The 24,457-nt window shown below is 44.1% G+C and overlaps 1 protein-coding gene across 6 annotated transcripts in view; it reads right to left on the reverse strand.

The window, feature by feature from the left end:
- Fggy (FGGY carbohydrate kinase domain containing) overlaps nt 1-24,457 on the reverse strand; it is a 368,123-nt gene that overhangs the window by 71,063 nt on the left and 272,603 nt on the right. For all 6 annotated transcript variants that reach the window (XM_038332750.1, XM_038332754.1, XM_038332751.1 and 3 more), the window contains 3 exons: nt 21,689-21,763; nt 15,460-15,580; nt 9,850-9,944 (listed from right to left, as the gene is read on the reverse strand). In XM_038332750.1, coding sequence (XP_038188678.1) covers nt 9,850-9,944; nt 15,460-15,580; nt 21,689-21,763 — 291 coding nt within the window. The remainder of the gene's footprint in view (nt 1-9,849; nt 9,945-15,459; nt 15,581-21,688; nt 21,764-24,457) is intronic.

The raw sequence follows: 24,457 nt of genomic DNA on the forward strand, positions 1-24,457 counted from the left end.
CCAGTCATCTCTGTGTCGGTATCTTCCAAAGCATGGAGGGTGGGGGAGGTATGAGCGAGTCTAGAGGCAGCCCACCTGAGTTTAGGCCCTCGTTCTACCACTAACCTTCAAAATCTGGTGTTCTAATTTCCTGCGATAAAGTAGAATCACATATGACCTATCTGGATGAGTTGCTCTGAGGTTTGAATTAACCCAGAGGCTAATAATATTAGTGCTCTTCTGAGTAAGGGGCAGTGTGCTGAATGGCTTTTCATTCTGAGATTTATAGAAACTCAATAAAGTTTGTCAATTCTGAGGCTCAATGGCATTAAATAATGTGTCTTACCAAGTTTGCGCACATAGTTAACAAGTCACAGACAGGCCATCACCTGGGATGGAGTGAGGTGGCTTCAAGGACTATTTTCTCTCTCCACATCCCATAATTTCCTTTTACCCTGCTCATGATGTATTCAGTTCTGTCTCCCCTCCTCCCACATTATGGTAGACAGTTGCCATAATGCTACAGGGCCAAATTTCTAGCAGCTGTTACTAATATTATGACACTGAGCAAAGCAGAGAGTGATTTGTCCAGGGTTACGCCTCTACTTCTCTCTCTGCCTAGAGAGTTGGCATCCTACTCAAAGAAGAGAGCCAGAGGCTCAGGTCACAGTTTCCTAAAGGTAATGTTCAAATGTCACCACGTTGGGAAAGCTTTCTTGCCTTTAAGACAGTAAGGACACCCCTCTGATGATCCACTATCCCACTCTATAATTATTATAATTTAAACACAGAATGAATAATAAAGTTGTTTTGCTTTATCTTTTTTATTTTTTAAAGATTTATTTATTTATTATGTATTCAGTGTTCTGCCTGCATGTATCCCTGCAGGCCAGAAGAAGGCACCAAATCTCATTGCAGATGGTTGTGAGCACATGTGGTTGCTGGGAATTGAACTCAGGACCTTTGGAAGAGCAGGCAAAGCTCTTAACCACTGAGCCATCTAACCAGCCCCAGTTGTTTTGCTTTGTATGTATGATTACGTCTATCCATAAAGAACCATAAAGCATGAGGAATTAAGAAACTCACCCCTAGTAAATGGCAGAGCTAAGGTTTGAGGCAAGCAAATGGTCTTCACTGTTACCTCAGTTGCGTCTTTTCCATACTGGGCCAGCCCACATCCACTGCCTTCCCTCCCTAGCCTGGGAAGTGTTGTGCATGAAAAGGCTTCACCTCACTCATCCTCCACCATCTAGGCTGGTACTGTCCTGTGCCAGCTCTCCAGAGGACAGCCCTTTAAAGGCTGAAACCCAGGTCCTAGCTGCAGCCTTTGAGTAAACACGTAAACACACACCTCCAGGGCGGCGCTGCTGTCATCTGTCAGCCCAGCTGTCACAGGCCACTCTTCCTCCAGCCCTGGAGGAGCAGAACACGCATCCTGGCACCACAGGAAGGACATGAGGAAAAGGTGCATTAATGGGCCAAAAACAAACCAGTGGAGTGATTAATTTGGCTTCGCCTTCCACATTATGTTTATCCAGGTTGATTATGTAGCACTTAGTTACTAATTTGCCCTACTTAAGCCAAGAGTGCTTTTAATTTTTAATGAGCTAGGGGAGGAAGATGCCTTTACTTAGTAAAGAGCAGATATTTTATTTCCCTGTTTGGTCTTACTCAACCGATTGATAACATTTCCAAGGATGTATATTCCTCGCATGAATTCTTTCTCCCTAGCTCCTTCGCAACCTCCCGGGTTAGCCATAGAAACAGACAGCAGCTGCTTTGAAACGAATTAAATTTGTTTCCCACCTGGTTGACAGGACTAAGAAAGACTTATAAATGGTCCCGGTTTCCCACAAGTTGGGGTGTTACTGTTTGAGGAACCGTTTCTCGGTTGTTGCCTGCAGCAAGGAACACAGCCATGACTGTCACTCTAGGAAACTCCTCTTCAACTCCACTTTGTTTCCTGGGTGTTGATATTGGAAAATCTGAACTATGGCTCTTGGGCAGCCTAAGCACAGTGAAGGGTGCCGGCTTCTATGTGAGATCTAGGCTCAACTGCTCGTTCTGCCTCTGGCTACCCGTGAGAGCGGAGCAAGGGCACATCACTAATGTTTCTAACTTGAGTTTCACCTGTAAGAGGAGGTGAATAACAGAACTAAAACTCATCTAACGTGCCCTAGCTCTGTGCCTAATTCAAAGCGCACAAATAAAAACGTTAGAGTGATTGTTTTTAGCAGCTGCTACGACAGCAGGAAAACAAAATGAGGGACATGGGAATCTTCAGGCCCTTTACCAGAAGGGTTCTCATTATCTGCAGAGCTGGGAGACGCCTGAAACAGCCCATGTTTGCGGCATATATAACTCGCTCCATAGTGTAAGCCAACCCACTGACTCCTTCATTGAGAACATCTTGCTTCGAATAAAATGAAGAACCAAACCAAAGAGTACAGTTGATGATGTATTGATTCACATCTGAGGCAAGGTCCTTATCACAGACCTACAAAAAGCATTCAGCATTCAGTCACATACAGTGAGCTGAATATCCCCGTCTATAAGATGTGTTGGACATCTTCATATGTTCCTGAAGGCTCTCAGCAGCCGGCTCTGCTCCTATCCGGGGTGACAGGCACACAGCACATCAAGGTCCTCTCTTGCCTTCTGACTCAGTAAAGCCAAGAGGAGGTAGGTGAACAGCACAGCTCATTCCTTCTAGGGTCACCGCAATCAGGCAGCTGCTACGCCATCCTTGGTTCTGGCTTCTCATAACAGACCTTACCACCATACGATGAATAAATAGTCCCTCTTCCCAACTCTCTAAAAGTATCCTAAGATGAAAGCGCACTCTGTTCTATCCATGCAGATCTTGATTAAGATAGTGACATTTCCATACACGTAAATTCTAATTTCTGGCCACTTAATTTGATAATCAGGTTTTTAAATAGTAGTAATGATACTCAGCTCTAGAATAGTCACAATGATTGACTTATGCTAGGACTTAGCTTCTGACACCATTACTTTTTAGCAATTAAGTTGTCCCTTAGCATCTCTGCTACTCTTTCCCCATTTGTAAGATTCTTATGATGATAGTGTAGAAATTTTCCTTGATATATCTTCTAGGACAGTATAAAATTTTAAGTGCTAAAGATTCTTTGAAATACAATTGAAAAAAAGGTACATCATTCATGTTTCTAAGCCAATGATTCTCAGTGGTTCACTGTAGAATATGAAAGACCCCAGCAAGCAACTGTAAAGATGGGTTTTCTTTTGTACAGTTCTTAAGACTGCAATCAGAACTGTCTCATAAACTTTAGTGAGACTGAATCAAGACTTTTTCCAGTAGGGGTAGTATATGGGATATGTGTGTGTGTGTGTGTGTGTGTGTGTGAGTGTGTGTATGTGTGTGTGCAAATGTGTCCATGCATGTGTGCAGTAAGGGCTCTTCTCCATTTATTACTGATTTTACTAAAGGTTTTGTCTTTCCTGATCTCAGACTGCACAACCTAAGTTACTGTGGTGACTGTATGTATATGTATAGAAAGCATGAGGCCAACCTGGTCCACAAGAGCTAGCTCTAGGACAGGTTCCAAAGTTACAGGGAAACCCTGTCTCGAAAAAAAAAAAAAAAAAAAAAAAACAAAAAAAAAAGAAAGAAAGAAAAGAAAAAAGAAAAACACACTACTTATTCACTTCATTTTGGTTTATTCAAACAAGGACATTATGGAAATCTGTTATAAATGATAGTTTGAGAGATCATATTCATAAGCATTTGTTTATACAAAATTATATATTTTATCTTTAATCATATATATGTCATAATATAAATATATAAGCATGTGTATGTATAATATAGAGAGCAAAGGTTGCACCAGAATCAAATAATGCCTCAAACAAAATCATGTTAAAGAATGAGGTAAACTTTATTTTAGCGATATACTTCTGTAATCCTCCTATGTTTTTTATGACCTAGTAGATACTTGACCATGGTTAATTTTATAAAAACCTGATTCTTAAAATTTCTTAATGAAAACTGAAGGGAAAGAGCAATGCTATGGAAGAATATATTCATTAGATAAATTTTTAAAATTTTATTTTTATTTTATGTGTATGGGTATTTCGTCTGCATGTATGTCTGTGCACTATGTGCCTGCCTTGTTCCTATGAAGACTAGAAGAGGACATTAGATCCCCTGAAACCCAAGATACAGATGTCTGTCAGCCATCACGTGGGTGTTGGGAATCAAACTTGGTTCCTCTGGAAGAGTAACTAGTATTCTTAACCACTTGAGCCATCCCTCCAGGCCTCATTAGACCAGATATTCTGTCTAATTCTGTCACTGTTCTAAATCTACCTTTTAGGTAAAGGCCTTGGTGTGTTTTATATCCATCTCCATAAAAGGTAAACAGCAAGTATTAAAGTATGATAACAATCCTGAGCGTGATAAGGTGATCAAACAGAGCAACCACACGTCTGTTTTAATTTCTGTCTGACATCCAAAAAGCAGTGATTTCCCAGGCTCTCCGCTGCCTGTGAAAGGCAGCTAAGCTGCGTGCCATCCTGGAATCTATGTCCTTCCCAGGAGATGGGCTGGGGTCACTATGTAACTATCGGGGTTATATGGTGTCTTTCCTGTATCTGTGTGCACAGTGGGCCCTGTTAACACCTGCTAGGATGTTCCTGTGATACTAAGAACAGTAACAGATGGAAAGTGACAGGCCTGTGAGGGGTAGGAGAATCAGATGCTACATGTCTTTTATTCTTAAAAATAGATTTCTAATTTTGAGATAAATATTATGACTTTCTACACCCAGGGTGCTATTCTACAAACTGGATTGGAACCAAGAGACTGATAATTAATCAGAACCCAAATTTGTTTCTGTGCATTAGAAGCAAGAGATGCTTGCATAAAGATAAGAAAGCATTGCTAGGGGCTGGAGAGATGGCTCAGAGGTTAAGAGCATTGCCTGCTCTTCCAAAGGTCCTGAGTTCGATTCCCAGCAATCACATGGTGGCTCACAACCATCTGTAATGGGGTCTGATGCCCTCTTCTGGCGTGCAGGCATACACACAGACAGAATATTGTATACATAATAAATAAATAAATAAATAAATAAATATTTTAAAAAAGAAAGCATTGCTAATTACCTGTGGCAATAAATTTAACCTGTGTTAGAGCCCACATCACATTCTCAACTTAATTCTTTTTGAAACTGTTAACTATTATTCTGAAGTCTTTTATTGTTTTTTTCATGGGTACAGGCTTACTGTAATCTGAAATCTGAATCTATGTAATTATAACCCAGCATCTCATATCTCCAGAAACATATACTTATGCAGTAAAGGGCAAACGTCTACTAAACATGCTGTTATCAGGACCAGATGTGAAATGAATCGGATTAGGAGACGCCTGAGCACGAAAGATAAACAGAGCTTAATTCACAAGAAACATGAACCTTGAATTTTCAGATGCTATTGGTGAGTTTATAAATTGTTTCTGTGTATAACAAGATCCTAAAAATTAGGCAGAGATTTTGACTGAACTTTTCCATATCTCCATAATCTATGTTATGGAAATAACTTAGACAATGAGCAAAAATTTAGCTATAGAGATGTTAATTGCAACATTTTCTAAAACAGCCAAAACAGCTGAGGTCCAATGGAATAAATAAGACCTATACTACAGGGTAGCAACTTATACAACCAGAAGAAATGGTTTACTAAATTAAAAGGCTTATTACATGTTCTTGGGTGGGAGAAAAGATTATAAAACAATACGTATTGTATAAACATACTGTATAATTAAAATTATTTCAATTACAAACAAAAAGGAATAGAGGCTAGGATATTAGTTAGAATTGCTAAAGTAGTTTTAGATTAATACCGCCAGTGTTTTTACATCTCTCTTCTTTCTCTATTGGATTTTCTAATTTTTCATCAAGAAGCTTGCATTATCAGTTTTATTTCAGAAAAAGGTTGGCAGAGTGGGGGCAAGGCAAGCAAACTAAGACTGAACACACCAAGAAACAGTTGGTTTCAAACTTCTAAACAGCTTTGTCCTCAGCCATTCCCAACCTCCAGAAGCTGAGATATAGCTTTACATTACAAGCTGAAAACTGGTATATACGGTAATAGAAAGGTAAACAGGACTCAAATCACAGCAAGTTGACCCCACACGCACGCACACAAAACCAAAACAAGAAATATGTTGTATACACAACCAAAGGCTTTGAAGTGCATCACACATAGTTCATGAACTATGTGGCTCTAAATGAGGCAAATCTTATGCAAAGACTGCAAGGGGTGGCTTCTACCAGCAAAGGGGACCGTGTGTAGGCTGAACTAGCCGGGGACTGCTGTCCTCATCAAGGGGAGTCTACCCTGTGGGCACACGCTATGGAAGGGGTGAATAACTACCATGTGCAAGCAGGTATTCATCTGGGCAAAGCAGGGGTCTGGCGGAAGCTAATGGCAGTTGGTGGCTGATGGGGCGCTACTCAGGTGGTGGGCCGAGGAGCAGCTTCCCATGGACTTGGCCATTTTCCTTACGCCAGCACTCCCTTTACAATGGCTGTGGGTGCTTGTTGGGCACTGGTGACTGCCCCTTGTGCTTGTTTGCCTAGGGCTCTTCAATCCACTGCTTTAGGGAGCTACGCGGGGGAAGGAGAGGAGAGTTCAAGATAAATAGCGTGGCTGGAAAAAGCACTGAGGAACAAAACTTGCTTCTTAAGATAAAAATAATTATAGAAGGTTAATGACGTCTGCGGGAGGTCTGGAGGAAGCAGTCAATGGCAAGGCACTTTATGTCTGTTTCTACCATTTAGTTGTTTTTTTTTCCTCTCACAACTTCCTGAAACTAGTTTCTTACTTTATCTCCATCTATACTAAGAAAAACAGCAATTTCGTGGACTTATTTTTTTTTAATTTTCATAGTATTATACTTTGCTCTCAACGCCAAATGATGTGTTTTGTGTTTCTTGGAAATAGAGGGGATTATTTTGTTATTTTTTTTTTTTTCCGAGACAGGGTTTCTCTGTAGCTTTGGAGCCTGTCCTGGAACTAGCTCTTGTAGACCAGGCTGGTCTCGAACTCACAGAGATCCGCCTGCCTCTGCCTCCCGAGTGCTGGGATTAAAGGCGTGCGCCACCACCGCCCAGTTGAGGGGATTATTTTGTAGTGCAGTGGATTAGCTGGCAATGTCATAGGTCAAGATTATGTGGATTTCACACATAGAAATAAGAGGTGGATGAAGCCTCCCTTCTGCTCGTCCCGACACAGATCAACATCTGGACTTTGACACCGAGAGCAGCACACAGGTGTCCTGACTGCGCAGGGTTAAACTGCAGACACACAGACAGCATTGCTGCAATGGGGGAAGATCCACTCTTCAGTGGAGTTGCTCTAGAAGGTTTCTTGAAGGACAGCTCATCAGGGCACTGTTCATCCTCTATGTTGGGGTTCCTCTTTTAGAAAGGAAATAGCGAGAAGGCTTGGAGAAGGGTAGGGAAGGGTCAGAGAAGGCGGCTCAGACTAAGCGTGGGAGGAAGAGCAGGGGTGTGAGGAAGAACCGTCAGCGTGGGTCGCGATTTGCAGCAGCAATGGAAGATGGACAGAGCCCCTCTCTAACACCTTTGCAGGAAAGCCCACCCACTGTCCCTTTCTTCCAGCTGACAAAAATCCTCTCAGGCTTACTGCACATAGGCGTTTGCAATAGCTTTGAGTAAAACCATTGCTACGGCTCCACTTTCATCCACTGGTATCGGAAAAGGAAGATACAAGCTCTACCCATTGACGATGCCATTCATGGGCTTAGCAAACTGGGACCCCTTTCTCTCGAGGCACATATCAGCCCTTTTTCTAACTTGCCAATCCATGTCTCCTGCAACCCATTTTTTTCTAGGCTTTCCTTTACCTGAAGAAGATGACTCTGCCGTGTCTACCAGACTCAGGCTGTCTAGACAAGACCCACCATGACGGCTGCAGGAATTGAGTAGCTGGCAGGAAGCACTGAGCCTTCTCGTGAGGACCAAGCTAGGATCTTGGAAGTTCTAAGATAAGATTAGGCTGAAAAGTATGAACCACAGACAGAAAGGAGGTCTGTTTCAGTTCACCTTGCAGAGTCTAAGCTGGTCCCCGGGCCATTTGCTTCGTCTTTAAAGAAATGAACAATGCCAAGTATTATTTATATTTCCAAAGCAGCTCCAGATATATCACCCCAGGGCTTCTTCCTATAAAGACTTTAAAGGCTTTGAGGCTCTTTATCTCTATAGTCAATCATACCAAAGGCAATTAGTCTCACACACTACTTTTATTGATTATTTAAATTACTCTTTGTTTTGTGTGTATGTGTGGGTGCCTAGGTGAAAGCACAGGCACCACCTGTATGTGTGCAGGTGATCTCAGAAGCCAAGGGAGCAGTGGGCTCCCTTGTACCAGAGTCACAGACGCTCATAAGCCATCTACTGTTCTAGAAATTGAACTCAGGTTCTCTGGAAGGGCAGCAGAGTGCTTTGAACCACGGAGCTATACATATCCAGCTCCGTGCTCAAGCACTTTTTTAAGTAAGCCCTGAAGATGACAGGTGACACTGAGTGTGTCCGAGCAAGCACAGCGCTCAGGACTACGTGGATTTGGTCAGAAAATGACATCAGGTAAAGAGGCTAGGTCTCTCTCAGCCAGCGGTTCTTTATTTTCAGCCCAGTTTTGAGGGGATTAAGAAACCCAGAAGATAAGGACAATTCAACCATACCACCCCTGTTTAAAGGCTTCTATTGAAGCACGCACGGGTCCACGAGCAGTTGTGGGTCCTTAGGGGAAATGTTTCACAGTCACTGTCACGAAAAGGGGCATGTGTCACCTGCCCCAGAACGGAGAATGTTGACCAGGAAATGGGGTTCTGTCTCTGCAAGTTTCTAGTTTATCTACACTTGCAAGTTTCTGGGTCTCTCTTATGGGCCACAAAAGGCTATTATAAGTATCAGGAAAGCGATCCTAAGGAACCTAGTTCAGTCCCAGCCACTCTAGACAGTCATGGCAAGTTGACCTCTAATTGTTGGGTTGCTGGTAGGACATCCGGTTCTTAACCCTGGGAGGCGTGAGCAAGGCATTAAGTTCTCTGACTTTCAGCTGGTACCTGGGGTCTGACTTGCTTCCCAGCCGTTACTGCAGAGCCTGTCATCGTGGCCTCTACCTCATACTCATTGTTTAAGATTTTGTATCATTTTACTGCTCAGGGCCTTTCACGGCTTTCAGCATGTACAATGTCTTTTTGTGATTTCACAGCAGGAAAAGCCTGTCTCTTCCCAGAAACGAGTATGCTTCCTCTTTTTGAAAATGAGAATTTATGCAATTCATCATGCATTCTTTTTTTGTCTTGGCTGCCAGGAAGCTCAGAGCGAAATCGTGTACTCAGTCATCACCACCAAATTGTTTCTGGGTTCCTATACTTTGTTCCTTATTTTTACTTTTAATTTTTTTTAAACCAACACTTTCTTCTGTGTTTCTTGTTGGCAGAGTCATTGACAATATTTGGAAAGCGATGCAGTTCAAATAAGCAAATAAAACTCTAAAGTACACATGACTATTACCTGTTTCACTTGGTCAAAGAAAAATGGCCAAGGGGAAACTGAGGCTCAATAATTTACGAGCTCTTTTAGCAGAAAAAAGAAAAGCAGGACAATTCATACGGACAGAGGTGAAGCAAAAGGGAGGCCGCAGTAACTACGTCAAAGGCTTCCAGTGCCTGCCATTCTCTGGCTGCAACCTATCATTTCTTAATTATATCCTGTGTGTGTTTTGCAAGTTTATGCTTCTGTCAAGAGGACAGACAGCCTCAGACAGGGGAGGGACCACAGCCGCCCATGTATCCGAACATACCTGCACAGATGTGAAGTCCCCAGAGGCACAGGCACCCAGAATAGCAGCACCCACGAGGACAGACTCCACCTCTTGTGACAGGACCACAGGCATGCCTGCACAGGACAAAGTCACACCCTGGTTAGTGAGCAGGACCAGGGTTGTGGGGAGCCAGCAAGCGCCTCCAGAAGCAAAACACCTGATGTCAAAGCAGCCATACTTTTACTTCCCTCAAGTCCTCAGTGTCTTTGGATATTGGGTCCCAGGGGATTTCTCTGCCTTGTGCCTCCTGGTGCACTGGCCAAGAGCTTCAAGGTAGCCAGTATCCCATCTATCAACTCGTGAGACCTTGGCACCCAGGTCTCTGGCTTTTGGCAGCTCTATTTGGTATTATTTAGGTTCATCCCTCTACTCTATTACATGCTCTGTTGGGCCCAGTAGAGGCTGAAATGGATCAGGCTGTGCCCTGTTATTCAAGTCTCAGATACAATGACAGGTATGGATATGAAAGGGCTGTTTCTCTAGCTCACATGTCCACATCACCAGGGCTTCTTACCTCCCTAATAAGTCATAGTCCTCGGACAGTCTGACACGACCCCCTTCCAGCTTCTAGCTTCTCTTTTCCTCCCACCACATGGACCTATCTCTCTTGAATCTTCTTGAGTAGGTTTTAGGGCCCTTCCAGATACCCGTGTAACTGCCTTTTTCCATGGTGCAAACACAAACTGAGTCTTTCTTGGTCATTGCATTTAAAACAGCAAGGCATCTTCAACACCGCTCACTGGCTCCTGGACTTCCCCCTTCATTTTTCTACCATGGATTTTTCTTCTTGGGCCGTCTTATCCTTTGCCCAGTAAAACAGACACTACACAAGCCTAGGCCAGTAGTTCTCGACCTTCCTAATGCTGCGACCCTTCAATACAGTTCTTCGTGCTATGGTGACCTCCCATCATTGCAGCTTCATAACTATAATTTTGCTACTGTTATAAATCAGAATGTAAACTCTTTTGGAGATAGAGGGTTATCAAAGGGGTCATGACCGCAGGTTGAGAACCTCTGGACATTCTGTCTACGACCATGTCTCCGACATTTAGAGCAGGACCCAGATCACGGTAACTAAAGGATGGAAGAATGAGTGTCTGGGCTAATGACTGATACAGAGGACATGAGACTGAAACAGGCATTTGAAGGGAAGCAGAGCGAAAAGAAGCCAGGTACAGGACAAGCCCCCAAGGTTGAAGGTCCATCTGGAACCAGTGTTCTGGATCTTAAGATGATTTACACATCAGCGTCTTCACCGACTCCATGGTGGGAGCCTAAGTTAGGGTCCCCATCTCTCTGCTCTTTGGTTTCCTTATCTGAAAGGTTAGTTTAAAATTCCCTCTACTTCCACAGGATTGTTTCTTGATTTTCTAGTCAAGAGATGACGGTTAAATGCCACAGAAGAAAGTTCTATGGCAGAACGTTTCCGGTAGACAAAGGCGGCAGCTCTCTTCCTGCCTCTCCCAGGGAGGCCTACTTGTTAGCTTACCAACCTCCCCAGGTCAGGTCAGTTTCCCCCATCCCCCTCCAGCAGTCTGGAGGCAGAATCCTGCAGACAGCTCAGAGGACTTGAAGAATTAGAACAGCAGGCCGGCAGCCTCTGGCTGTGCCTCTAAGCCCTCAGGTGGGGTGACTGCTCTGGAAGAAGCTCAGGCCTGGCTTCTTCCCTGCTTCCTTTCCTCTGGAGTCCCTCCAATCTCTTTAACTCTTTCAGCCCCGGCTATCCCAGGTTCCAAATAGAGACAGGGTCTACTGCACAGGTGTACTGTGTGGGTTAGTTACAGAGCTCTCAGGTGGCGCCCACTTATTTCCTGCTCTGTGTGCAGCCCTGCAGACATGGTGGCTGCGACTCATTGATGGCAAGTAAGGGTTCTGTCTGGATTGCGTGAGCTGGAGCGTAGGGCTGTGGTGAAAGACAAGGGCAGGTCTCGTCAGCCATCCTGAGGGGAAGGACAGATACCAGGCCACACAAAATAGTACCGGTGGCTCAGCCAGAAAGCATACTTTATGTCTGTGTGACTCTGATGCCACCCAGGACTCCTACTGACCTAGAACTTTTTTTAGACTATAGCCTTCCAAACAACCTTTATCTTCAGCTTCTCTGCAACAGCCCCACGACTTCTCTATTTTTGAGTGGAAACGAAGGAATCCCAGGCTGCTTCCTTGGTCAGTAGAGGCAGAGGCAGAGGGAAACCCCCCCCCCCACACACACACACAGGGACCCCTCATTAGCTCTCAGGTTACACTTCAGCATACACACTTTGGAGCTGGACTGCCAGAGTTTGACTTCTGGCTTTCGTGCTGACACAGCTGTGCAATATTAGACAGGTTATTTAACCACTCCATGCCTCCCTTTTCTCTTTTGCTTCTGGCTAAGTCTGGACTAAGTTCCTATCTTAGCCTGGTGGCTCCAGATCCTCACGCCTAAGCCTAGAGAAAGTAAATAGGTTAGCAGCTGTAGGGGGTCTCCCTGGTAGGCTAGGTTTCCTATACCTCTGTAAACAAACCCTGTATTCAAGTTGGCCAGGCTTCCCTTCCCTGCCACGCCCTGTCACCTCTAACCTCTGGTCTGTATTCTGCTCTCCTATGCAATGATCAGAAGACTACAGAAGCTTCCCTGGTTGGTAATGGACCTCGTGATGCCATCCTGTTCTCTGCGCTCTCAAGCCAAGTTTAGCACTTGACAGCCTGGGTATCCAGGGAGTGCTTATGAGTGAAAAAAAAATGAATGAACTAATGGTGAGACAGGAAGAAGGAGACGCTAGAGAAACTACCAGCACTGAAAAGGCACAATTTAAAAGACAGAACATTTAGTCACAAGTCTGCAGGAAGACCTACAGTTACTTAATACATACAAACATTTTTTTTCTTTCTTTTTGAAATCACAGTTAAGCCAATGGCCAGAGTACAGGAAGTGCTTGCATGCCCATGTCATTTCCCTAGCTGGTGCAGTCCATACTCCTTGATGGTATGAGGCCTGCTTTTCCTAATCTGGACAAAACTGATTATAAAGTTTAAAGCTGTCTTTTTCTCCTCTCCTTTTGGGCATGGGGCTACTTGTAGGGAAGAATTAAAGCAACAGGCTGGGATCACTCACTGGGAGCTAAGCAAGAGCCTGGAACTCCAACTCCTGAGCATCCAATCTTCAGAATGATCTCTATGAGGGGGATAACAACATTGCTGGATTTTTGGAAGAGGGACTTCAGGTCCCCACAAGTAGAGTGCTTTCCCCCGGGTCAGACAGCGGGTTTCCACTACTCCGCTCTGCATTTTCTCACCCATGTTTCTGAAAATTTCACACCAGACTTGTGCTTTGTTCTAAACTGTTCTGCACAGGGAGAGCGGAGACATTCCAGGGCTTAATGATACCGAGGACCTCCTCACCTTTCCGTCAGCCTCTCTTTCCAGGACAGATTCCAATGCTCTCCTTTCTCTGAGCCCTGGGTGAAGGCAGGAAGAGGGAGGCTTTGCCCGGAATGTGAGCTATTTTATCGGATGCATTAATGAGTTTAACAGAAGCCGAAGCATTTGGAGGCAGATGTACTTTGCCATCCTTTGTCACTCATGAGGAGAGGAATTTTCGGCCAAGAAAAGGTCTCTTTGTCCACAACTGGAACTGGCCAGTAGTTAGAGACAAAGGGTCCAATTGCAATCTGAACCCAAACAACCATTAACAGCCTCCCATTCACTAGCTCAGAGGACAGAGATTCCAGTGCGGAGCTAGTGGCTTTCCCTGGCTTTTGACTCTTAGGGACACAGGACTAGAGGATGACACATTTTCACAAAGGTTGGCGCTTTCGTGCCCAGGCTGTGCCCAGGGCAAATCTGGCTACCCTGCTCAGTTACCCTTTTTCCCATTCCCTGGACTAAAGCTGGTTTCCAGCCTCCAGGTGGGATGGAGGCTTTGGCTAACTGGAGGCTAAACAGTTGAAAATCACAGCACACCGCAGATCTGTGCCTTATCTGAACCACCCAGCCAATGCGGCTTGTGTTTCTGTCTACTTCACTCTTCATGGTTTACTTTGGCAGGTTTTCCAAACCTTGGAAGAGGGCAGGTATCATCCAAGAGTAACAAAGGGAAGGTCCAGAAACCCGGGTCAACAGGAGAATCACAATCTGCCTGATTTAGGGACGTCAATTGAACTCACTCCTTTGTCCTCCATTTGCTTGGCTGCATTGCAGTCTACTTTCTAATTCAGAAGTTAGGGGGAGTGATTGAAGTGTGATTCCCACCAACACGCTAGGCACTTGACTAAGGCGAGCAAAGTCCATGCTTCCCAACATCCTAGATCTACTCTTTTTTTTTTTTTTTTTTTGGTTTTTCGAGACAGGGTTTCTCTGTAGCTTTGGAGCCTGTCCTGGAACTAGCTCTTGTAGACCAGGCTGGTCTCAAACTCACAGAGATCCGCCTGCCTCTGCCTCCCGAGTGCTGGGATTAAAGGCGTGCGCCACCGCCGCCTGGCCTAGATCTACTCTTAATACTACATGCTGCCTTGTGCCTCAGTCTACTCCTTCCTAAGGTAGACACAGTACTCTATTCAATTTCATCTATCTGATATGCACGGATCAACTGAGCCTGTCTCCTGGATAAAGATCATGCATGTAGGAATCTGCATGGCCTGGAGCAGAAAAGGAGATCTGATGAGATAGTTTGAGCCCAGACACCAACTTGCTTGCTGTGTAAGGAACACAGTGGTTGGAGTCATGAGGAATGGAGGCCAAGGTAAGGTAAGCTTGTGTCAGGCAGGAGTGGAGGCTCCAGACAATGCCTATTCTCCCCCCTTTCCCTCCCCATGTCCTATGCTTGTACTTGGTATCTAAGTACCCAGCAATAGGCGCTGGAAGAAGAGCTAGTTCCCAGGAGACACTTGGGAAGAAGATGAAGAATGGTGGGGTTACTGGCTCAGAGAGACAGGAGTCTAGATCAGCATTGTGCACTGGCAGGTGTCCTCACAGAGATCCTTTCCTGGAACCCTGAGCTCTGCTCAGATACCAGTCTGCCACCATCTCCAACCTCCATGCCTATTACAAGATACACAGTGTATGACTTTAAGATCAGAACCCTGATTCTTAGGTATTGAGAAGGAATCGGGATTACACACCCAGTCTACAGTTAGACACCTTATCGTCAGCATTTGGGATCTGCCTTCACTTGCCCTGTACTGCACAGCCCAAAACTGAGTGAAGTTCCCACTATGCTTCTCTCACCCAGGGCTCTTGTCACACTGTTTATTGTGTCTGTGAGCTGTTTGCCTTTCTGGGGTGACCTTGGGCTCTGCAGAGCCAAGGTCATGTTTTATTCATTTCTATACCTTCAACATTCCTCACAAGGCTTGGTTCAGAAGCACTCAACAAAGATGGCTATATGCTCAAATTAAGATCTGTCCTTGCCAGCCTTGGTGTTCTGTTCAGAAACTGGATATACCTGAGAGTCATTTTCCCCATCATGGGGACACAGGTTGTATAGCTATCTTAATAACTTGAGTCACCTCCAATGGCCTCCTGTCGTCAGTCTGCCTTTAAGCTGCCACACCCATTTGTTGCCAACCCAAAGAGGGTGTCGTCCCCACTCCCACCCACGAGGCTTACCAGTAATGTCAGCATGCATCTGCACAAAAAGGGGATTCTTGCTTAGTCCTCCACATAAGAAGAGGGTACTGAGAGAGTGCCCTGCTGCCTGCATGGCCTCAATGATGAAACGAGTCCCAAACTGAAAGGAGAAAGCAGAGAAAAACATTAGGATGGCAGTGGAAACAACTGATCGGGGACACTCGTATTCGGCATGACCTTGGCTTGGCACCCAGAGCTCTGTATGCCCAGAGAGTTGAGCCTTGGAGATAATGTCGCCTGTGGTCACACAGCTGGTTCATACAGGGAATTCCACCCTGGGACTGCCTGACTCCAAACCCCTGCATTCACCATTTGCTTCTCTCAGGAGTAATACAACACTGAGAAAAACAGTTAGGGTGTTAGCACGGCTAATTTCTTTACTTTCTATTTCATTTTTGTTGGGCCAAAATTATCTCAGGGCCTGTACCTTGAGGCCTGTAGGACAGAGAAAAGCCTGGCTCGAGTTTGAGGGAACCGAGTGAGGGTGAGACAGCAACATCTAGGTAGATGCCCCTCCCGCCAGAGGGAGGGCTTGGCTGTCTCTCATTGGCTGGAGGTGCCCCCACACCACATGATGTCACTTAACCTATATAACCTGATGCTCACAGTAATAAACTGAGTTCCTGCTTTGTCTGTAGAAGGAGCGGCAGGCTGCGTTCTGCCCGGCTCCCACACGGCTAGCTTTACACCCGAAATAACAACACACAGATTGTATTCATTTAAACACTGCCTGGCCCATTAGTTTCAGCCTCTTATTGGCTAACTCTCACATCTTGACTGACCAATATTTAATAATCTGTGTAGCACCACGAGGTGGTGGCTTACCAGGAGAGCTCTTAACCTGCATCCGACTCAGAGAGGAGAGGCATGGCGACTGCCTGAGGCGTCTGCCTGACTCTGCTTTCTTTCTCCCACAATTCTGTTCTGTCTACTCTGCCTACCTAATTTTCTGTCCTATTAAAGGGCCAAGGCAGTTTCTTTATTAACCAATGAAAGTAACACATAGACAGATGAACCTCCTCCATCATTTGTCCTGACTCCCTATCACGTCTGGTCGTCCTGCGTTGTGAGACTGCTGATCTGATTATCCTGAGTGGTGGGGCTGCTGAACGGGCAGATAGCGTACTCACCTTTCCCCGGGGAATAAGGCTAAGGAGGCCTAGCAATTTTAATTCTTTTCTTTTAAAATTACAGCATTCACCCTTCAAACTTTCTGATATATCCCTTTTGTCTTTTTTCAAATTCATAGTCTCTTTTTTCATTAATTGTTGATACATGTATGCATGTATGTGAGATATGTGTGTGTGTGTGTGTGTGTGTGTGTGCATATTGTTTTCAGGGCTGATGATATAGTATTGAATAACTAGTTGATATGCTCTTCCCTGGGGAAGACGACTTCGCTTGCTCCTGCAATGCCTTAGCTGCTTGTAGTTCTTTGTGTAGGTTTGAGGCCTTGTGGGGTTTCCTGATCCACTCTGGCTGTCTATTGGTATCCTTCTTTAGCTCACATTTGGACAGTCAGTCAGGTTGGTGAGACTTTATTCATGTAGCTTCTGACATTCCTAGGAGACAGGGCCTATTTAAAAAAGGCAGTTTTATTTTTCTCTATAGCCAAAGGCTTTGCATCTTTCCCTAGTTCTGTTGTTTGAGAGTTTGTTGTTCTATTGGTTTTGTTGTTCCATTGTTTTTTTTTGTATGTGTGTGTGTGTGTGTGTGTGTGTGTGACTTTTCTAAGGGAAGTATCTTCAGCTCCAATTTCATGAAGGAATACTGCCCCAAGGGTCACTGACTGAGGACCTCAGAGAGGCACTGCAATGAACCTATTGGTAGCACCTCACAGAGGGCCAGAGCCACAGTTAATACACTGCATGTAAATGAGCCCTGCTAGGTGAGGGTCTAGGTAAGAGAAGAGTCCCTTGATAAGGGTCCCTACAGGGACATCTTCCGGGGCTATAAGAGTCCCTAACAAGAAGGAAGATCAGAGGGTGATCTGGGGGTCACAGGATATGACATCCCCATTGGTTTACAATAAATATTGCAGCACTGGGGCAGCCAGGAACAAAAGCTGCAGCAGTTCCAGCACAGACATCTTAAATATTTGTAGAAGTTGCTCATGAATCTGGTGAAAATATGGATTTATAAAACTCGGGCCTTCAAAGAGTATCTGTGGTCGTGCTGTGTTTGAAAAATGAAACATGTTGTAACATACAAGGTGATTCCTTGCCTAAGTATTAGTGATTTTCTCTAGATGTTCTTTCTTTAGTTTTGGGGGAACTTGAACCCCAGAAAAAAATGTCACGCACAACAGGGCAATGCGTTTCAGGAGGGCATGGATGCCCGTCAGTCCATCACGGATCACCAGAGGACTGCAGGTGCTAGGCCGCTGTAACCTGTTGCAAAGACTGGGATCTGCATGGCTGAAACCAGAAGCTTTGCCCTGAAGAAGCCCTATTCTGACAGGCAGTTCACCTCTTCCTCCTACCCAACCTAAGGCTCCACTCCCATTTACTAATAAGACAAATAATATCATATTCATTCGGTTGAATGGGACTTGTTAAAAATGGTAACATGAAAAGAAGTAAAAGGTAGGGCCCAAGACATGGCGCGTGACACAGCAGCGTGTCCCTCCCAGCCCCACAGCTGCAGGCGCGGTGAAGCTCTCACAAAAGGGCTCCTCTAGCGGTGAGGCTCGCCAGGCGCTCTGCTGCGCCCGTCAAAGTCATCTCTCATGTCAAGACAAACTAGAGACCTGAAGATTGTTCACCCAACTTGGACCACGTGATCCGCAGTCTGTGATTGGGGTCACTGAGAAGCACACGACTGGGAAGGAAAAGCAAGGACCCAAACAAGAGGCACTCCCTTCAGCGCTTTGACAGCCCGTCTCCCACTCCCCACTCTGGCAGCCCTTTGCAGGGGGGGGGGGGGGAGGGAGGGGGAGGGGGGCGGGGGGCTTCCCTTCAGTGTCCCAGACTCCCCTGTCTGCCGGTCCACCCTCTTGAAATGCCCACCAAAGGGCTTTGTGCTCACCTTTCTGGAAAAAATATTTGCATGGAGAAATTTAAATTAAAATTAGGCGAATCCAAGAGGACACAGAACCAAATGCAAATCGAGAGACTTCAAATGCAAATAGTACTTTTTAAGGGTCTTTTCTGACAGACAGAGGAGCTGCGGAGGAACCCAAGTGGCTGACAGGTCTTTAAAAGAAGCCAAGCAAGAGAGAGTTTCACTGCATGGAGGGGTTTCCCATCGGCTGGCGCTAACTTTCTTCTCTTTAAATCCATTCCCTTGCTACAGAGTACCAATCATGGATATTCATACAGAGGAACTCTCTGACTTACCAATAACAAATAGGTGCTATGGCAATATTCAGGAAGAAGGAAACAATTTGTTTCCCAAGCTGAACATTATGGGAAAATATCTGTCATCAAAATGCTTCATTAAAATGCACATTTTTGCCTAGAAAATCAGTACACTCAGACACTTTTTCAAACAGATGGAACCCCTCCCAAATTAAATTGACTCTACAGTAAAGCTTTATCAGGAAATCTGTCTTAAAATGTCTTCACTGTATGGAATTATAAAGGTCATTAAGACAATAGACAGAAAAAATAGGATCGCTTTAAATGTATGTATGGCCCATTAAATATAAGATTGATTTCCCAAATGTGTGTTACTTGTAAAAACATAGCTGGCTCTTCCCCCCTCCTTTCCTGCATGCATTATTAAGTTTAATCTTTTGCATTCCTGAGCTTCCTGCTGCAATGTTCTTACCAGGAAAAGTAGCCTGTGGAAAAAAATTCAGGTCAAATGAATGATGGCTTCTGATATGTGTTAAGTAAAAGGTGCTCTGGGAATGTCTGAAAACTTATTTTACTCGCGTAGCTTTTATGAAAAGATCAAAGGAAAACAAACCGTGACAGAGTGGCGAGGGCGGGAGCTGGGGTTGTGGTGGACACGGGTTCCCATTATAACCAGTGTGCACTAGCTCCTGAGACCCTGGCAAACAGCCTGCCCTCACCTCAAGTGTAAAGACAGGCCCGTGGTCTAGAGGGCTAGAGTCTTAAGGCCTGGACAGGCAAGGCACTCCGGTGCCAGGCACAGAGTTGGAGGTCCCCTGAAGGGTCATAGTCCTTCCCACTATGGGGTAATGGCCTTGACCTTTCTCCTGTTTAGCTTTGTCTTTCATGTCCACCTCTTAGATTTGCTCACTAGGTGTGAGCATCATGCATCTCTTGGTTTCCAGAACTGTTCATTTCAATGGAAGCGACTGGGCCAATTGCAAGCCCTTTCATACAAGGAGGACATTCACAAGTCAAACATTAAAACAACCTCGATACTTTAATGTTTTATTTTATAAACTGTGCCTGATCATCACTGCTCTGGCATATATAAACTACATGGCTAATTTGCTGCGTTAAGGCTTGGGATTCTAGTCAGTGGACTGAGGAACATAATATCAATATGTGGTTAAATCGGGTGATGGCATAAAACATTTAGTACATATGTGTGTGTGTGTGTGTACATATGTATATATAGGTATATGCGCATGTGTATATATATATATATATGTACATCTCACAAATATCTCCAAATTCTATTCTGAATTAGTAGTATCATGAAAATCTTCTTAGTTTCAAAACACGATTACTGCATGTCTTTACTAAAGATAAGCATGTTTTCCTTTTCATCTTCTCTTCACTTTCTCCATTTTGACAGATGTCGAATTGTCTGGCTTTTTCCCTGCTTATTCGTTTGTTTGCCTGTAGCGTCTATGTAGAAAGCAGTTTGATTGGTTTCACTGAACTGGTCAAGGTATAAGTCATGAGGGAAGTTGCTTAAGGGAGAAAAAGTCTGGACTATAGTCTACAGGGGCTGTGTGACTGAACGGGCAGGCTCCATGTGCCTTTGCAATGGCTCTGCAGAAGGGGCCGTAGTGAGGTGACTGGGGGGCTCTGTTCTCTAAACCTAACACATGGCTCGTGGGTAAATATGAGTACTAACATAGTCCTTCTGCTGGTGATATGGGTAAATGTGCATGCACGTATTAAAAATAGTAAGACTATAAAAACAGCTGTTGGGAGAAAAAACAACTAGTGAATATTGTTTATGTCTATACAGCGGCAACAAGCAAACTGAAATTTGGTTTAGAAATAGAGACAGGTTTCTGAACCTCGGTAGAGTGCTCACCTCAGATGGTAAGGCTCTGGATTCAACCCCTAACACCACTAACAACCATGATAATAATAAATAATATAAATAAAAAATATGCCGATCTTCCAGAGGACGTGAGTTCAATTCCCAGCATCCACATTTGGTAGCTCACAATCACCTTTCACTATAGTTCCTAAGTACAGTGCCTTCTTCTGGCAGCCCCATGTGCCATTCATAGACATATACATATACACATAATAAGCCTAAATAATAATAATGAACCATGGGTTTAATGCTGATCATAAGTTAGTAAGCTGAGTTTTCCTTTCTGAGGGTTTCCTTTCTCTTCCTAAAATGAACAAAAGCACCTTCTCTAAGATGCTGAAAGTCACGACCCACTTCCGCAAATGCACTATCTAATAGAGGCGCATGTGCTAACTTTTGTATGACGTCAGGGTTTAGAAGCTGCTGGCAGCCCACCAGTGGAGCGCCGCTGCACAAGAAGCCTCCTTAGCAATGTCTGAGCTTCAAGGGTTTGGTTTACACCTTAGACCTCACTTTAAGAGCCTCTCACACTTCAGAATAAGCTCTCCCTTCTTTCCTTAATCATTTTAAATATCCGTAAGTACCCCAAACCAAAAGTTTCTGGGGAGGCTTACTATTTAAAGGAACCTTAGGAAAACTTTTTGGTAAAGCAAACAGTATTATGGGTTGTACAAAAGCAAACACTGCTGAGAGCAGTTCCCTGGCTGCGCCTGTACTTGGAGTCTGCCTCTTTGCTTATATGGACTTTAGAAGACATCAGACAGACGATAAACACGATGCTCAAGGGTTTCCTGTGGCTTTCATTTCAGTGTGTTTGTCATAAAGGCAGGTGAGAACCTTTGTCATCAGCAGTGTCTGGACAGGCAAAGATCTCTCTGCGGCAAGTGCTCTTCTAATTGAGAAAAGGCCCCAAAAGCATTATGGGGCATCTCAGAGATCTGTGCGTCAGAACATATTAATAGCACAAAGGTTTTGATCATTTGTTTTTTGAAATATTACTGAAGTGTCTTACAGCGATGGCTTGAACAGTGGCCAGGTAGCGGATGGCAAGATCATCGAGGTCCTGAGACAGTGTCAACCCAGTGACCTACAGGAAGGAAGAAGAGAGAATGGGGGATCAACAGCAGCCTCCATGGATAGAGATAACTCCCATAGACTATGAGCTTGTTCAGACCTTTTTTCTGGCTGCAACAAGTTCATAAGCAAATTCCTTTCTTTGTGAGCTGAACATGGAATGCTTACTAAGTTGTTTAAACTTCAAATTTGGGGAAAAATATTCCTCCCCTACACCAAAAAATTCTTTGTGAACCAAACCAAACCAAGATTTAAAAATAAATGAAGTCTCTTGTACAATTAAATTTGATATTTTAACATGAAATTAGATGTGATTAAAATGTTATAAATAAGTATCTTCTGTGGCTTATAAGAAATAAAAAATGTGAACAGTTGGCATTTGACTATAAAAAGACCATGTACTCAGCTTCTGTCAGAACTTAGTGTAATAGTACCCAAGGGTTATTCAGGATAAATAATATGTCTCCTACAGATGTTATACCTACTGAGGGATAATTTAGAATCTATGGTTTGCAAGGGAATCCCATTAAAATCAATCAGAACCATATGAGCGGGTCAGCTTCTCTGAGATTCCGGAGATGAATGGATGCTGGCTGTGGATGCAATCAGCTCGTTCATCTCTCTGTGTCAGTGTTCTTTTGGAATCTTTAGAGAGGGTACAGGCTGATATATTTTTCAAGTTTGTGGACATCAATACCTTTGTTCAGTTTAGATAAAAGAGAAACTGATCTATCTGTGTGCACGTGTGTTTGTGTATTACGTGAGTCCTGGGACAACTTTCAGGAGCTGGTTTTCTTCTTTGGCCATGTTGGGTTCAGGTCATCAGATTGAGCAGCCAATGTTTTTATCCAGTGAAACATCTCTCTGCTTTAGATTGTCACGTTATAGAATTAATTTATGTAATATAGGCTATATGGTGTGAGCAATCCTGAGCTGCAGCAGATATAAATACATAGCCCACAACAACACTGAGTTGAGCGGTCTGCCAACTACCCTTATTTGATGGATCTCTCCAGATTCCTCTTCTAGTTAGGGCATTCTATTGCAGGGCACAAATGTCATTTGCAGAGCTCTCGTCCTTGCTTTCTCCTTCATTTAACCTCCCAAGCCTTTAAAGTCTGCCTGCTTTTGTCTTCTCTGCTAATCAGTTCCTTAGTCTAGGCCATGATCCTGTTCTTCCTTCTTGTTGCTATAGCCCACTTCTAATTCTTCTTTACAGTAGAGCTAGTATGATTATTCTTATGTGCAAACCTGATCATGTTAAAGCCTAAAGTTCCAGTAAGGGAAACTGAGGCATGGGACTTAAGAACTCGAGGTTAGCTTAAACTACCTAGCGAATTCAGTATAACTGGGACTACACAGTAAAGATGTCTCAAAACAACAAACAAATGTAACAGCATCCTCCACTCCCAGAACACCACCAACCAACCAAACAAAAAAAGTCTGGCCAACTTTTCCTTGTTACCTTGGCACTAGAGAAGGAATGCAGTCTGTGCACACCTTCCTGGCAAGGTCCCTGGTCATCCCTCTAATGTCTATTTACTCTTGCTTTCCTCATGAAACATGACATGCTCTTGCTGGCCTGAATTGCACCCACAAAAACTGTTGGCTTTTTCTTGGCTGATAACAGGGTCACTGGGTATGAACTATGTCTTTGATGTTAACACACAAGAACATTGAAAGGTTACAGGACAGACCAGAAAGGAATCCTGGAACCCCTCTTTCCAAACTAATACTGTGAAAGAATAGGCACTATGCTACTGTCTTTTTGAGCTAATGGCAACTCAAAGGTCCTTTTTTAAAAAAGATTTATTTACTATTATATATACAGGATTCTGCCTGCATACCTACACACCAGAAGAGAGCACCAGATCTCATTATAGATGGTTGCGAGGCACCATGTGGTTGCTGGGAATTGAACTCAGGACCTCTGGAAGAGCAGCTAGTGTTCTTAATCTCTGAGCCATCTCTCCAGCTCTCAAAGGTCCTTTTCTTCTTCCAAACACCATTCTTTCTTCTAAAATGTGATCATCGAAGAATAATATATGAACATTTACTACTTGGCTCCTTAAATACTCACAGGGATGAGAAGAAATTAGTTCTATAGTCTCAAAGAAAAAGGAAGTAAAAAACCATGTTGAGTAACTTAGTCAATGTTCCCTAGATCTCTACTCTTGTCCTTCCTTACTCTAGGAGTGTTTCTTATGAGACTGGAATAAAGCAGGTTCCAGGAGCTCCCAAAAGACCTTGTGTGAATAAAGATAAGCCATCCCACCTGGTAGGATTAAATACATGCCAGCCTTGCTACAAGCCCCTTCCAGCGAACACACAGGGTGAGCCGCCTACAGCTCAGCACACAGAAGCCTGGGTGATGGTCACTGATGATGGGTGGGTGCACACTTGCTCATCCCTGGATCCTCATCTAGCAGGGCAGCTGACTGGACCACTTAGAGCTCCTTTCTGGAGCCAGGTCATTAAGTTGCCTTCTTTTGGACAGCAACCGAAAGTGGATCAGGCCATGATCATCTGCATGGCTGACCCACAGCTAGGTTTAAAGACCAAATCCAGGTAATTTATGATTGGGTGTGGCATTTGGGGTCCATTTTGTGTATGAGAAGCATTTCCTTATCTATATTCATTGAACAATCTAGTATTTATATTATAATATGAATAATGTTGCTGGTTCTGATATCTTTCTCAATTATTA

The sequence above is a fragment of the Arvicola amphibius genome, chromosome 6 (assembly GCF_903992535.2).
Source record: "Arvicola amphibius chromosome 6, mArvAmp1.2, whole genome shotgun sequence".
Lineage (NCBI taxonomy): Eukaryota > Metazoa > Chordata > Mammalia > Rodentia > Cricetidae > Arvicola > Arvicola amphibius.